Below are 12972 nucleotides of genomic sequence, written 5' to 3'. Positions count from 1 at the left end.
AAAAAACATGTCAGAAAGGTTCCTACTGCAAGAAAACCTGATTCAATATCTTTCCTCTAGTATACTGGATATATGTTTTGTTTTTATTTACATTATTTATAGTCCACTACAGAGTGAGACAGTACAGTCAACAAGATGGGACACTCAATAACTGATGCAGTGGGATTAGGGTTGTAGAACCTACCAGAAATCTAAAGACCAAACTAAAGCAAAACCTAAATAATAACATGGCACATTAATTGATTCAAGAATTATAGTAAGATTTTGTTTATAGAAAGTCATACATGGTTGTGTAGACCACAGTCCTTAATAATTTACCCAAGTAATTTTGTGAATCATTTTGTGCAGTGCAACTCTTATTGTAGAAAAGCCTCTTGAATAATTATGTTTTGCATAGTTTCCAGAAAGCTAGGAGACTAAGAACCTCCCTGACCTCCTTAGTCAGGCCGTTCCATAAGGTGCAGACCACAGCAGAGAAGGAATATGAGTGGACTGTTGTTGGTTAGATTGGCACCTGCAGAAGGTTCTGCTCAGATGAGGGTCCATAGCTGTGAAAGACCATGATTGCCAATAGATTGAGACTGGTATCTGACTGGCAGCCAGTAGAGTGACTGCAGAATGGAAGAAATATATGTTCTGCTTCTAGTTTCCAATAATAACTGAGCTGTGGCATTCTGCACTAGTTGGAATTTCTGTGTTTATTTTGAGGGAAAATCAACGTACAGTGTATTTCAGTAGTCTAGCCTCTATGTTTCTGTGGTGTGGATCCAGGTGGTTTGATCAGCCATATCAAGGCAAGGGACCGTCTTTCAATTTGTTCACTCAGCCAGTTTGCCACAGCAGCCAGGCAGGTATTCAAGACCTCTACTGCATCACCAGGAAATGTGAATATATAGAGGTGGGTATCATCCACATATGGATGACAGCCAAACCCAAAGCTATGAATGATTTGTTCTGAGAGCTTTACATAGAGATTGAGAATCATGGGGGATAGAATTGCACTCTGGAACTTCGCAGGATAGGTCTCATGATAACTGATTTCAGCAGCACCCCTTTGATCCCCAAGGAATGTTTTAAACCAGTTCAGCATGCATCCCCTGATACCCACTTCTGCCTATGAGTGCATCAACAAGATGGCATGATCTGCTGTATCAAAGGCTGCAGATAAGTCCAGTAAGAGCAACAATGTCCAGTAAGAGCAACTCAGACAGGGATCATCAACTAAAACTAGCAGATCTGTCCCCTTAGCCTGGTCTTAAGCCAGACTGGAAAGGATTTAGAGCTGATGAGTGTGGAGTTGGTCTACTATTGCTCTCTCAATCACTTTGCCCAGAAAGGGCAAATTAGAAATGGGATGATAACTGGCCACATTGTTTTTCGAAGGGATGGTTTTTAAAGTAGCGGATGGAGAGCAACCTCTTTCCATGGTTGAGGCAAGGTGCCCTGAGTTGCTTCAATTTATAATAGATGCTACAAGTCTGTTGATGTGATGGTGTTTACATGCTTTTAACAGCATGGGTAGACAAGAATCCAAAGTACAAGTCGTGGCCTTCACCGATCCCAGGATCTTGTCAATATTCATCACAGAAACTGGGTCACGATGCTCCATAAATAGACCAGACTGAGTATTAGGCCTGTCTTCTGCTGTGCCTATCTTACAACTGCCTGACTGGAGAAGGCAGAACCACTGTCTTTTAAAATGTTATATTTATAGCATATTAAAAAGTTTGAACATATTGAGCGTGACCCATGAGGACTGTGAATGGAGCACTCCATGGAGAATTCCAGTACAACCCCATCCCCCACCCACCAACTGCCAATCTGCACTTGGGTTTATGTAGAAGTAATGTGACAAGACAGTATGGGGGATGGGAGGTCTGTATGTACCACTCATAGCCCCACCCAGTCCTCCCACTTAGCCTGATGTAAGTTATTTTTGTTCTGAGCATTAGTAACTTACAAAGTACAGAAAGAGTGAGGTGGGTGGGGATACTGGAGGCGTACACACACACTACCTTGTGCCACCAACATCCTGTTATGTTGCCTCCATTCATGTGTGTTTGTAGGCAGAAGCAGGATCCTATTTTATCTTATTGGAATCATCGGCTCTCAGAAGCTTCACTAGCTGTTAAATCTACTATATGGCAGTATTTCAACAAAACAAATGTGGTTGCGAATTTCTTTTTTGAATTTTGCTTTTTATTTAGGATATATGTAATGACCCAGATAATTAGATCTTTGCTTTTAAAAAAGTAGAAATATTGAATTATCTCATTACCTTAATACAGAACTTGATAGGGCTTTTGCACCACTCCTTGATCTGATCTTGTAGATGTAAGTTTTAGTAACTTCTAGTTTTCCATTTTCAATTCCATAAATTTGGAAAAGTTCTGCATATAAATATTTCCAGTGGTTAGTGTAAGCCATGCAAGGAATATTTTATTATAGAACAAAGTTCGCATGACTTATTTTCATTCGTCCTTTGTGTCTTTGAAGATGGGGATACCAGTGCAACAGAAAGTGGTGATGAGGTCCCTGTAGAACTGTACACTGCTTTTCAACACACACCAACTACAATTACTCTGACTGCTACACGAGTTACCAAGGTCACTGAGAAGAAACGGAAGAAGAGCGGGGAGAAAGAACAAAACATCACAAAATGTAAAAAGGTAAACTAATTTTTAATATTCAGCATCTCAGACATCTTTATCTTGTTAGAAATGTATTATTTCTATCTGAAATATTACCATTCTAGACAAGGCATAAATTGTAGTCACTTCTTTTAAAAATTTAGGAATATGAGCATTCAGGAGATGGGGAGGCAAGGGTTACTTGACTTATCTCTCACTGAAATGACCTCAGAGATAGGCTACTGCTGAATATGGTAGAAACATAGAGACAAATTAGTATACGGATGCAAAATCTCAAAGGATTGAGAAGTGCAGGCCTAGGAAAAGGGAGGTAGGATAAAGGCATCTGGTAAGGAAAGTTGGCTCTGATTCCATGTAGTTTTCCATGATTTGATTGGCATCTCATTGATTCCACAGTAATGTTGAACAAATAGGACAAATCTGAGAGTGAAAATTGCTGTACTACTCGTAAAATGAAAATTCATTCTTAAAGTAAAACTTCTGTGGGTTCTTTTTCATTATGCTACTGGAGGCTTTTCTTGTTTGAACATTTTTAGGGAAGTTTTCTTTTGAAAAATGCATATTTTGTGAAGTGAAGTGTGACTGTTTTCCCCCTGACAATGTCTCTTTTAATTAAGATATTTTTAACATGGCAATTGTTGGTTTATTTCAGGCTTTTCGTGAAGGTTCTCGGAAATCTTCAAGAGTCAAGGTAAATAGAGCTGCTGTTGAAATGTTAAATACTTGCAAATCCAACATTCAAGTTAATTTTTGTGTAGTAAACAATTATTTTCTCATCCATTTTGTTTATCATATGGGAGTTCGAAGGCAATAAATTGTTTCATACCACATTCATCATTTCTTAACTATAACTTTAACTTTGTATGTGTGAATAAACACATCAAATTAATTTTATCTTCGTCTGTAGCCTCATTTTGTTTTTAGCTTTATTAATGGTTCTATAGTTTGCTGTGATTTTAATGTTTAATTATCTTGTACACCACCCAGAGCCCTTCAGGGATGGACGGTATACTAAAATAAATAAATAAAATAAAATTATCAGAGACAGAACTTTCATCCCCTCAAATAATGTGAAACTCAACACTTTAATGTAGCTCTGATTTAAAGTAGTGTGTATGTGAACCCATCTTATGTATCTGATTTAAAGTAGTGTATATATGTGTGAACCCATCATATATGTAAATGTATTCTGAGGAGATTTTTTTATAAAATAGAGTTCCTAATACGTTATACCACTTCATAAATTAGGGTATGTTTAAAAGGAGAACGTTAAGCTAAATAGGTTTCTCTTATCATCCATCCTCAAGATCTTTCTTCGGAAAAGTACATGAAATCTACTTACTTTGATTCTTCTTAGGGAAGAATTAGGACTAATAAAAGGAAACATTTTTTTCATGCAACGTGTGATTGGTGTTTGGAATATGCTGCCACAGGAGGTGGTGATGGCCACTAACCTGGATAGCTTTAAAAAGGGCTTGGACAGATTTACGGAGGAGAAGTCGATCTATGGCTACCAATCTTGATCCTCTTTGATCTGAGATTGCAAATGCCTTAACAGACCAGGTGCTTGGGAGCAGCAGCAGCAGAAGGCCATTGCTTTCACATCCTGCACGTGAGCTCCCAAAGGCACCTGATAGGCCACTGCAAGTAGCAGAGTGCTGGACTAGATGGACTCTGGTCTGATCCAGCAGGCTCTTTCTTATGTTCTTCAGAGTGAAAGCCAGTTTTCTTAATATTTCAATTCCCTAGAAGAATCAAAGATTGAAATTGTTCCCAAAATGGCTACTTCTGCATGAAAAGGTTAAAAGTTTACCTAGAATTTTGGAGCAGTAGAGGTAGATTAGATCAGACTTCTTAAAAGAAAGATCTCAATTATATAATTTGTAAAACTAGCACTATTTGTTGTCTGGAATACTAGTACTGACCAGAGATGTGGGGGCCTAAAAAATTAAAAGGGGCATGTGTCAAAGTCTGGAAAAGCTCCTACAAAATATATTTTAGAAAGAATGGGATGCTTTATGTTTTCAGAATTATTTAGGCTCCTTTGTTTCCTCCAAATTTTTTCTAAAAACTAAGACAGACATTCTTTTAAAGAAAAAAAAGTTGAGTTTGAGAAGGATTAAAAGTTCAGGAGCTTGCTGAAGAACTCCCAGAGTGTAGAAGACCGGAGAGATGGAAAAGAGAGCGGTAAAGGGAAGGGTGCACAGCAGGCAATGGACCCAGAAAGAGGAAATGAATGGAAGTTGAGTAGAGAATAACACTTTAGGAAAAGTGCAGGTGGCTAGATAAAGTAGAAACGGCATAAGGAAAAGAGTGTTTAGAGCCAGTGGAGATATGGGCTGTTGTGGGAACAAAGCAGTGTGCTGGATAAAGCTTGGAGTGACTGAAGACAGTGGGACAAAGTTGGCAGTTATTTGGAAAGCAGGGGCCCAAGGAAGCCATGTGTCGTGCTTGCAGTGAGGAACGGAGGTGCTGTGGAGAAGGTAGAACTGAGGCTGTGCCATTGGGCAGGAAAGGAAGGACTGAGATGCCAGTGATTGTATCTCTGTGATCAAGAACAGGCACATTTTGCTGACTGCAGCATAGTGACCTTGACAAACCACAAGGGCCAAAAAAGGAAAGAGTGGATGGGGACTGACGTTGCACTGGTTTGAACTAACCATCCAAGTATATTCTCTGACACGTCTTCTTTTATACTAAATGTTCACGTTCATCAATTGACCTGAAGTTCCTAATTTGTATTTCTTTCTTATTTGTGATTTCAGGGCTCAGCTCCAGAGATTGATCCTTCTGACAGTTCAGGCTTTGGATGGGAAACTAAAATCAAAGCATGGATGGATCGTTATGAAGAGGCAACCAACAACCAGTACAGTGAAGGTGTTCAAAGAGAGGCTCAAAGAATAGCTTTGAGATTAGGAAACGGAGAGGACAAAAAAGAAGTTATTACCAGCAATGCAATCTTCAAACCTCCAGTAGAGGTAAATGAAAGTATAGGGAAGTGAACCTCTGCCTTGCATGCAATAGCACTAATACCTTCTACTTCCCTAAGAAGAAATAGGGCTTGGCATGTTGGAAGCAACATCTTCCTCCTTTTCTTCTGAAGATTTCTGAGATTCTTGGTACAGGACTGTATTTTTGTTTATTTAGTTACCCAACCACTAAACAAGGAATAGTGTGTTATAAGTCGTGAACATTAACTATCAGTTTTAATCATCTCAAAATTTAAAAAGTCATATCAACATAATTGTATGCTTTGCAGCATTGTTTTAAAATGTGGCGGTATATGTAAACAAGCGTGGAGTAAACCTAGCAGACCTGGTACCTCCTAAGTGTTAAGTACAGGTTTAAACATTCTTTAGTGTCTTACACTATATAAGTAACTATTAAAATGTATTAAATGCAACATTCAGTATTTTAGAATAGTTCTGTTGACAGTACAGACCTGTACAATGCTGCCTCTGTGTGCACAAGGAAGGTGCCTTGTCCATCCAGTTTGAGTACAAACTTTAGTCCTGGTGGTTTTCACTTAGAAGCATCTTCCTTTGAAATTACAAGGAATTCCACGTACTTAAAAGAAAAGTACGTGTTGTTACATATACAGTTTGTGATGTTCTGAGAGAGCGCTCAATGTCTTCATGGCCTCCAAACCAAACTGGGACTATTCTTTCTTTCACTGTTATCTTCAGAGGACCTTCAGATTTGTATTCTGATGTACAGTGATATCCATTACTGTCACTTCAGCAAATTTTGACATAAATGTGAGAAACCAATGCATATTTCTTTTCTTTAAAGTGCATAAATGTCCAGTTAGAGTACAGATAACTGCAATAATGTTGCAATATACTGCTTCAACCTATCATAATAAAATTCTAAAAATTAAAAGCTATATTGGGATATCTAAAAATACCAAATATTAGGTTTTCAATTTTTTATTAAAATATTTGTTCTATTTTTAAAAAATCAAGTGGATATTTTTGCTTATTCTGTTTACAAGCAGATTGGATCTTTCCAGAACAGTTTTTTTTAAAAATCAGAACACACAAGATGGTAGGCAGCCCAGTCCAGGTGTGTGTGGGAGGGGGAATCCCCCTCTGAAGGCGGCGCAGGCCTATATCAGTGGAAATGGGCCCTGGGGCACTTAACCCTGGTGGAGGTGCAAATCTGCTGGCGCCCAGCCGCTGCGGCACCTTGCAATGGCTGATCACAGTGCCTGATTTCGCATTGGCACTCCTGTCCTGCCTCCAACTGCTTTGGCTTGGTGGGGGCATTCCAAGAGCAGGTCAGGGGGTGGAGCAGATCTTAGTTGGCTTCCACTTCCTGCCCAGCCCTGTGCATTGGTGGGGGCTGACTTGGAGTCTTTTCTATCCCCTATGGTGGATTCTCCAGGAGATTATTTTGTTGTTGTTTTACTTTTTGGACTTCCCGTACCACAGGAAAGCTGTTTGGAATGGGTGAGGCGGCATAGTCCTTGCCCGTAGCCATCTTTAGATTAGGCTGTTAGTTAACAACAATCTTGGGTGGAATTATGTTATTAACAAAGGACATGAATGCTAATCAAATGGAGTTAGCTTTGTTATCTTCTTGTACACATCCCAGAACCTGTTGCTTCATCCGGGGGAGTGGGGGGGAGCACAGAGTACCTCAGCCATTTAATTTTTATATTTATTTTACTAAAAAGTTGATTACTATGGAGTACAGTACATGAGCACTACATGATCTTTGTATCAACGCTTATTAATATGTTCTTCTTGAATGCTTGTGCCTTTTTTCTCAGTGGAATTTGCTGTGGTGATTGAAAAGTTTGAATATATAATGTAATCTAACAGCTGTGAAGTAAAAAAATCACAACGGTTGTATGATAATGTTTTTCCAACACAAAAATATATTAATTGCCCTACATCAACATTGAAAGTCAAAACATCTATATCTATTTTCAGACTATGCAATATTTTTCATGGAATGCAACACCATACACTTTGGATTAGATCCAGTGACCCCTTTCCGCTAAATCTCCTCCTGTTGGGTGGAAATTATGACTTTAATCCAACGAGTATTGTTTGAAAAATAGTAAATGTAGGGATAATTCTAGAACCTGTTAATGTACAAATGTTCAATTCATTGTGTTTTCTGTTTCACGAGTGGGAACATTTAAGAGCCTGTTCCAAATTTATTGTCAGAGGCTTTCACAACTGGAATCAACTGGTTATTGTGGGTTTTCAGGACTGTGTGGCCATGGTCTGGTGTTTTATCTGCTAATGTTTCAACTACCGTGCCACTAAGAGAAACCTATTTCACCATGTCATGCCTCTGAAGATACCAATCATGGATGCAACTGAAACATTAGGAGACAAAAACACCAGACAATGGCCACACAGCCCAGAAAACCCACCACAGTTAGCCTGTTACAAGATTCTTAGCCTTTTACCAAGAGTGTTTCCCTTCCATTCCCTTTTTCAAGGCTAATCCACCTTCAAAGATGTCATGTAATATTTTTCCCAATTGTCCCAAGTAAATATTCCTTGTCAGTAAATTAGAAGAGGAACCAGAACACCCTATGTATCATTAGGGCCTGTCATGCCACAGAAGGAATCTGCAAGCTATTTGATAACTTAATGTTGGTAGAGTGAGTCTATACATAAAGGAAAGTTATCTTCTCAGATTTTGTAATAAGAAGCATCTTTGCTTCTTTCCCTCTAGCATCAGCATGGCGCACGTGACGCACTCCTTGGAGGAATGTCCCTGCTTGCAGAGACCTTCGCCTAGATATAGGCCTATTCTCTTTTGATCAGAAGTGACACAATTACAAGAGGTGTGAGTTCCTTAGTTGTTGTGTCAGAGTACAGTAAGATTTTGCTTAGAAAGGCATATTCCCATCTAAGGCTATTGAAACGTGCAAGAGGTTTCCTTTTCTTAGAAAGCAGAATGTTGACATTTTCATTAAAATGAATCTTACTACCTGACCTTTGCTCTTGCTTGCAAATAAGGACAGAGACAGCGTATTTCATATGTTGCCATTCCTTCTCTGCCCCCCCCCCCCCCCCAAAAGAGAAGGTGTTATACATCTTCGCAGAAAGAGTATCCCGATTTACATTGAAAGGTTTGTCTTGGTTTACAAGTCTCAGAATGTACTGATACTCTGAAAATGTCCTTTCCAAAAAGTAAATTAAAATGTTTTTGTAAATATAACCTGAATTACAGAGGCATTATCGCACTTGCTAATTTCTCTATTAAGAAATAGTAGTTAGTTTTTCCTTTTCCAGAGTAAGGGCAATTGACTTTTAACAGAGAAATATTGTTAAGTTAAAATTACAAGTTGTTCTTTATAGACTGTGTTATAATCTGATAATAGCACTAATGTAATCCAGTGGATTCAATCTCTGAAATTATTTTCTTCTTTTAGAGCTATATTCAAAAAAATAAGAAAATCCTGAAAGCTGCCAAAGACTTGCCTCCAGATGCCCTGGTTATTGAATATCGAGGAAAGTTCATGCTGAGAGAACAATTCGAAGCAAATGGATATTTCTTTAAGAGGTACATTTATTTAAAATCTTGCTTTAATCATGTAAACATTCTGTATGGTTCTACAGTTACATGTCTTTTTGAGCTTTTGGCACACATGACTTTTTGGCAGTGAAGATAATGGCTTTCTATATCTCCTCAATGCACTCAGTTTTTCTGAAAAAATCTGAAGTTAATTTTCTTCCCCTAATTTGGGAGTATTGCTACTCTTTATATCCTCCACTGACCATTTGTTACTTTGTGGTCGGGCTCATCATTGTTTGCCTCCATCTGCCTTTTTCAGCCTTTCTTGTGTCATAGTTTGCCTCCATCACTCACATCTTCTTTTTCAAGGGATATCTTTTCTGCCGGTCAGTTCCTCACAGAAAATCCAATATTTCTATGATTTTCTCTTCATCTTTCAATATAAACAAAGTATTTGGAAGGAGCTACGTCGGTGTTTGAACAGCAACTTTTCTGTCTGATTTAATATTGTTGACACCCAAATGTGAAGGAAATGCAGAGGAGAAACTAGGGTGCTTTGTACCACCCTTGTTGATCTAGCCTGTGTTTTGCCATTTTTGGGGATAGCAGCAACTAACACAGGATTTGACATAGTTCTCTTTTGGGCATTTGACACAACTGACATTTTGAAAACTTCTACTTCTGGAAATATAAATGTGGTTACATTCGTTTCCAGCCTTGATATATTACGTTGTTGTTCATCTTTTGTTGATTCCCCCCTCGTGTTCTTCTCTCCTTTCCCTGCCTATTGCTTAATTGTTTCATGCTTTATTCTGTAAAGTACCAGGCACTTCAAGGATTTTGTATAAATGAATAGTAATAGTTCTCTTTGGCGGTTTTCGCATGGGGAAACAACAGCTCTCCAGGGACAGGAAAAAAAGGTCCCTGGAGCACTGTTCGCACAGGAGGCACTGCTGCATCACAGCAGCGCCATCCTGGCTCCCCTGAAGTGGTGTGAAGACCCCGCTTCTGAAACTCACTCGGGGAGCGAGTTTTATGGAATACGGCGGTTGCCACCCGTTGCCGAGCGAACAGCAGCGGGTGGACGCCGGCATATTCCCGTGGCGCTTCCAAACAGCTGCCTACCTTTTTCCTGCCTTTCGTCGCTCTGAGGAGGGAAGGGGACATGCCTCCTTGCCTCCGTCGCTTCAGTTGTCGCTCTGGCCAGGGGGCGGGTCCCCTGACCTACTCAGAGCGACAAAAGGCAGGGAAAAGGTAGGCTGCCACCCGCACAGCCTGTAGGGCCATTCGTGCGAACAGCCCCAGGGCTTGCATCAGCATCAGTCATGCCAATACAAGCCTGCATGTGCGGAAATCGCCTTTCACAATCTGAAATTAATTTTAGTGGGGTACTTTTAAAAAAGCATCCTAGAAGAAACCTAAGTTTTGAAATCAAATGAGAGCTCCAGAGTTCCCTACCTGTGAAAAACATTTTCTTGTACATACAAAAAGGTTTCCCTTTACTTAAACATCCTTAGCATATTAACCTACATTATCCTGCTTATAATTTGCCACAAGTTTTCACAGACTGAAGGTGTCCGTAGGGAAATGAAAGCATGAACATAACTCCAGATGACTGGAAATAAATGAAGTGTACCACTCTTTCCCCACCTAGGTTAGCAGCCAGCCTGCCTAAAGTGAGAATTCTTTCAGATTCCCAAGTTAATGTAAAAGCAAGACCACTCCATTAAGATCCTCCAAGAGACCATTTGCTTAATGTTCTGGTAGAACATGTCACAACCAAATATCCTCTCTAGCTTTGATACCTCTGATTGCATCCTCGAAGATGGCCGTGAAATACCAAAAGCTGGGACTTTGAAAGGGTGGGATTTTTTTTGCCTGTACTAGGAGAGCTCCATATATGTATACCGAATGGTGCTTAGCTAAGCAGCATCAGTATGGTACTTCATGAACATTTTCTAAAGTGATTGTTACATCAAACCAATTTTTGTTGTGAGTACTCTTTATACTTTGATAGTAAATCTGAAAAGTGGTTTGAATATTTGGAATAGTAATTCTCATTAAAGGGGGAAATGAATATCTATAAGATATTTGCCTCCTAATTTATACGAGATTTTCTAAGATATTGTAAAAATTTGCTCTTTTTATTGTATAAAATACTTTTAAACTACGAGGGTGCTTTTTTGTTGTTGTTGTAGGCCATACCCCTTTGTTCTGTTCTATTCTAAATTCCATGGGCTAGAAATGTGTGTTGATGCAAGAACCTTTGGAAATGAAGCTCGGTTTATTAGACGTTCTTGTACACCCAACGCTGAGGTAAGTTTTTATACATTTTAAAATGTTTCCTGGTTTGTGGGTGCAAAGCAGGCCCTTATACTCAACTCTGCTGTGTTTGTTTGATTCCCAGTAATACATCAGATAAACTAAAACTTCAGGGAGCACATTTTACATCAAATACCATGCTTTATTGCCAGCGAAAAACAGCAGGAGGCAGATTGTTTCCTCACAATGCTTTTTAATATTATATCTTTAATATTATAACTAACAGATATATAATATTGTAGAACGTTAAAAGATGTAGGATTGTGGAACATTAAAACATGTAGGATTGAGTGATATAGGACCTCAGACAAAGTGCATTCAGTGATGGGATTTTGGTGTCTTTCACTTCGGCCCTTTCCGCATGGGCCTCTATGCGCCCCCACGCCGGCAAGAATTCTGCCGGCGTGGGGGTGGAGGCCGTTCGCATCGTCGATAGCGTGCGAAGCGAAAGGCTCCCAGCAGAGGCTGCCGCGCAGGAGAGGCGGCTTCGCAAGACGTGAGACGCCTTCTTCATTCCCTCTCCCCACTTACCTTGTCGCTAAATCGCCGCAGCCTGCTGGCTCTCCTACCAAAGCCCGCCCACGCTGCCCTCTCGAGCCTCCAGGGGTCGAATGAGGACCGCGAGGGAGGGACTTAGGGAACCATTGCAGGGCGACGCACAGCCGGTCAAGGTAAAAGTGGGAGAGGGAAGGGGAAACAGCGATGCATTCCCGGCAGTGCTAAATTAAGCACCGCACATCGCCCGGGAAGATGCTGCTCCCTCAAAAACAACCCTTTAAAGGGTTGTTTTTTAGGATGGCCTGACGCCGCCCTGAGGGAGGGGAAGGGGAGCCAGGTCGGCGCTGCTGTGTTTCAGCAGCGCCGCCTGTGCGAACGGCAGCCTGGGAACGGCAGCCTTTTTTGGCCCGTGTGGAAAGGGCCTTCCTTAGTGGCTCTGTACTGCTTTTCAGTGGGCATGGGGACTACACTGGGGAGAGGGATAGTGGAAATCCCTTTGTTCTTTTCAGTGTGAGACATGATTCAACTCCTTGAATATATAAAGGGGAATGGAAGGGAAAACTTCACACCTACATGACCCTTGATTTGCTTTGTACACCTGAAATGTGTGCATCACTGGCTGATACAGGAATTGAAAGGAGGGGAACATGTGAGATATATAGTTTCTTTTGTGAAGGATGGTTCTGTCAGAAATTGTATTGAGCTTTTTGGTCCAAATAGTGAAGTCCAAATAGTTATAAAATCAGAATGATAAGTTTCAGGAACATTTCACAGTATTGTAGTCAGCTGCTCATTTAGAAAGCTTAGAAATTATGATGATAAAACAGATTTCTACTCTCTTTCTGGTTCCTAACTTTATGGCATGGACAGCTGTCATTTAAAAGAATGCCTTACTTTGGTTTTGTCTCCCTCTCTCTTGCTTCTAATCGCTTCTGAGGCAACCAACCAAACTTTGAAGTGGGGCCCACTTCAAAACTTAGTTCACACTTTGGGACCCAATTGCTACTTTCCCACACCC

General features: G+C 40.1%; 1 protein-coding gene across 2 annotated transcripts in view; it reads left to right on the top strand.

The window, feature by feature from the left end:
* The window catches only part of KMT2E (lysine methyltransferase 2E (inactive)), a 68050-nt gene that overhangs the window by 27205 nt on the left and 27873 nt on the right, over nucleotides 1-12972 (top strand). For both annotated transcript variants that reach the window (XM_048499505.1, XM_048499506.1), the window contains exons 7-11: nucleotides 2497-2669; nucleotides 3304-3342; nucleotides 5417-5629; nucleotides 9052-9182; nucleotides 11333-11450. In XM_048499505.1, the coding sequence (XP_048355462.1) occupies nucleotides 2497-2669; nucleotides 3304-3342; nucleotides 5417-5629; nucleotides 9052-9182; nucleotides 11333-11450 (674 nt within the window). The remainder of the gene's footprint in view (nucleotides 1-2496; nucleotides 2670-3303; nucleotides 3343-5416; nucleotides 5630-9051; nucleotides 9183-11332; nucleotides 11451-12972) is intronic.

Source organism: Sphaerodactylus townsendi, linkage group LG06 (assembly GCF_021028975.2).
Source record: "Sphaerodactylus townsendi isolate TG3544 linkage group LG06, MPM_Stown_v2.3, whole genome shotgun sequence".
Classification (NCBI taxonomy): domain Eukaryota; kingdom Metazoa; phylum Chordata; class Lepidosauria; order Squamata; family Sphaerodactylidae; genus Sphaerodactylus; species Sphaerodactylus townsendi.
This window is presented reverse-complemented; position numbering and strand designations above follow the sequence as displayed.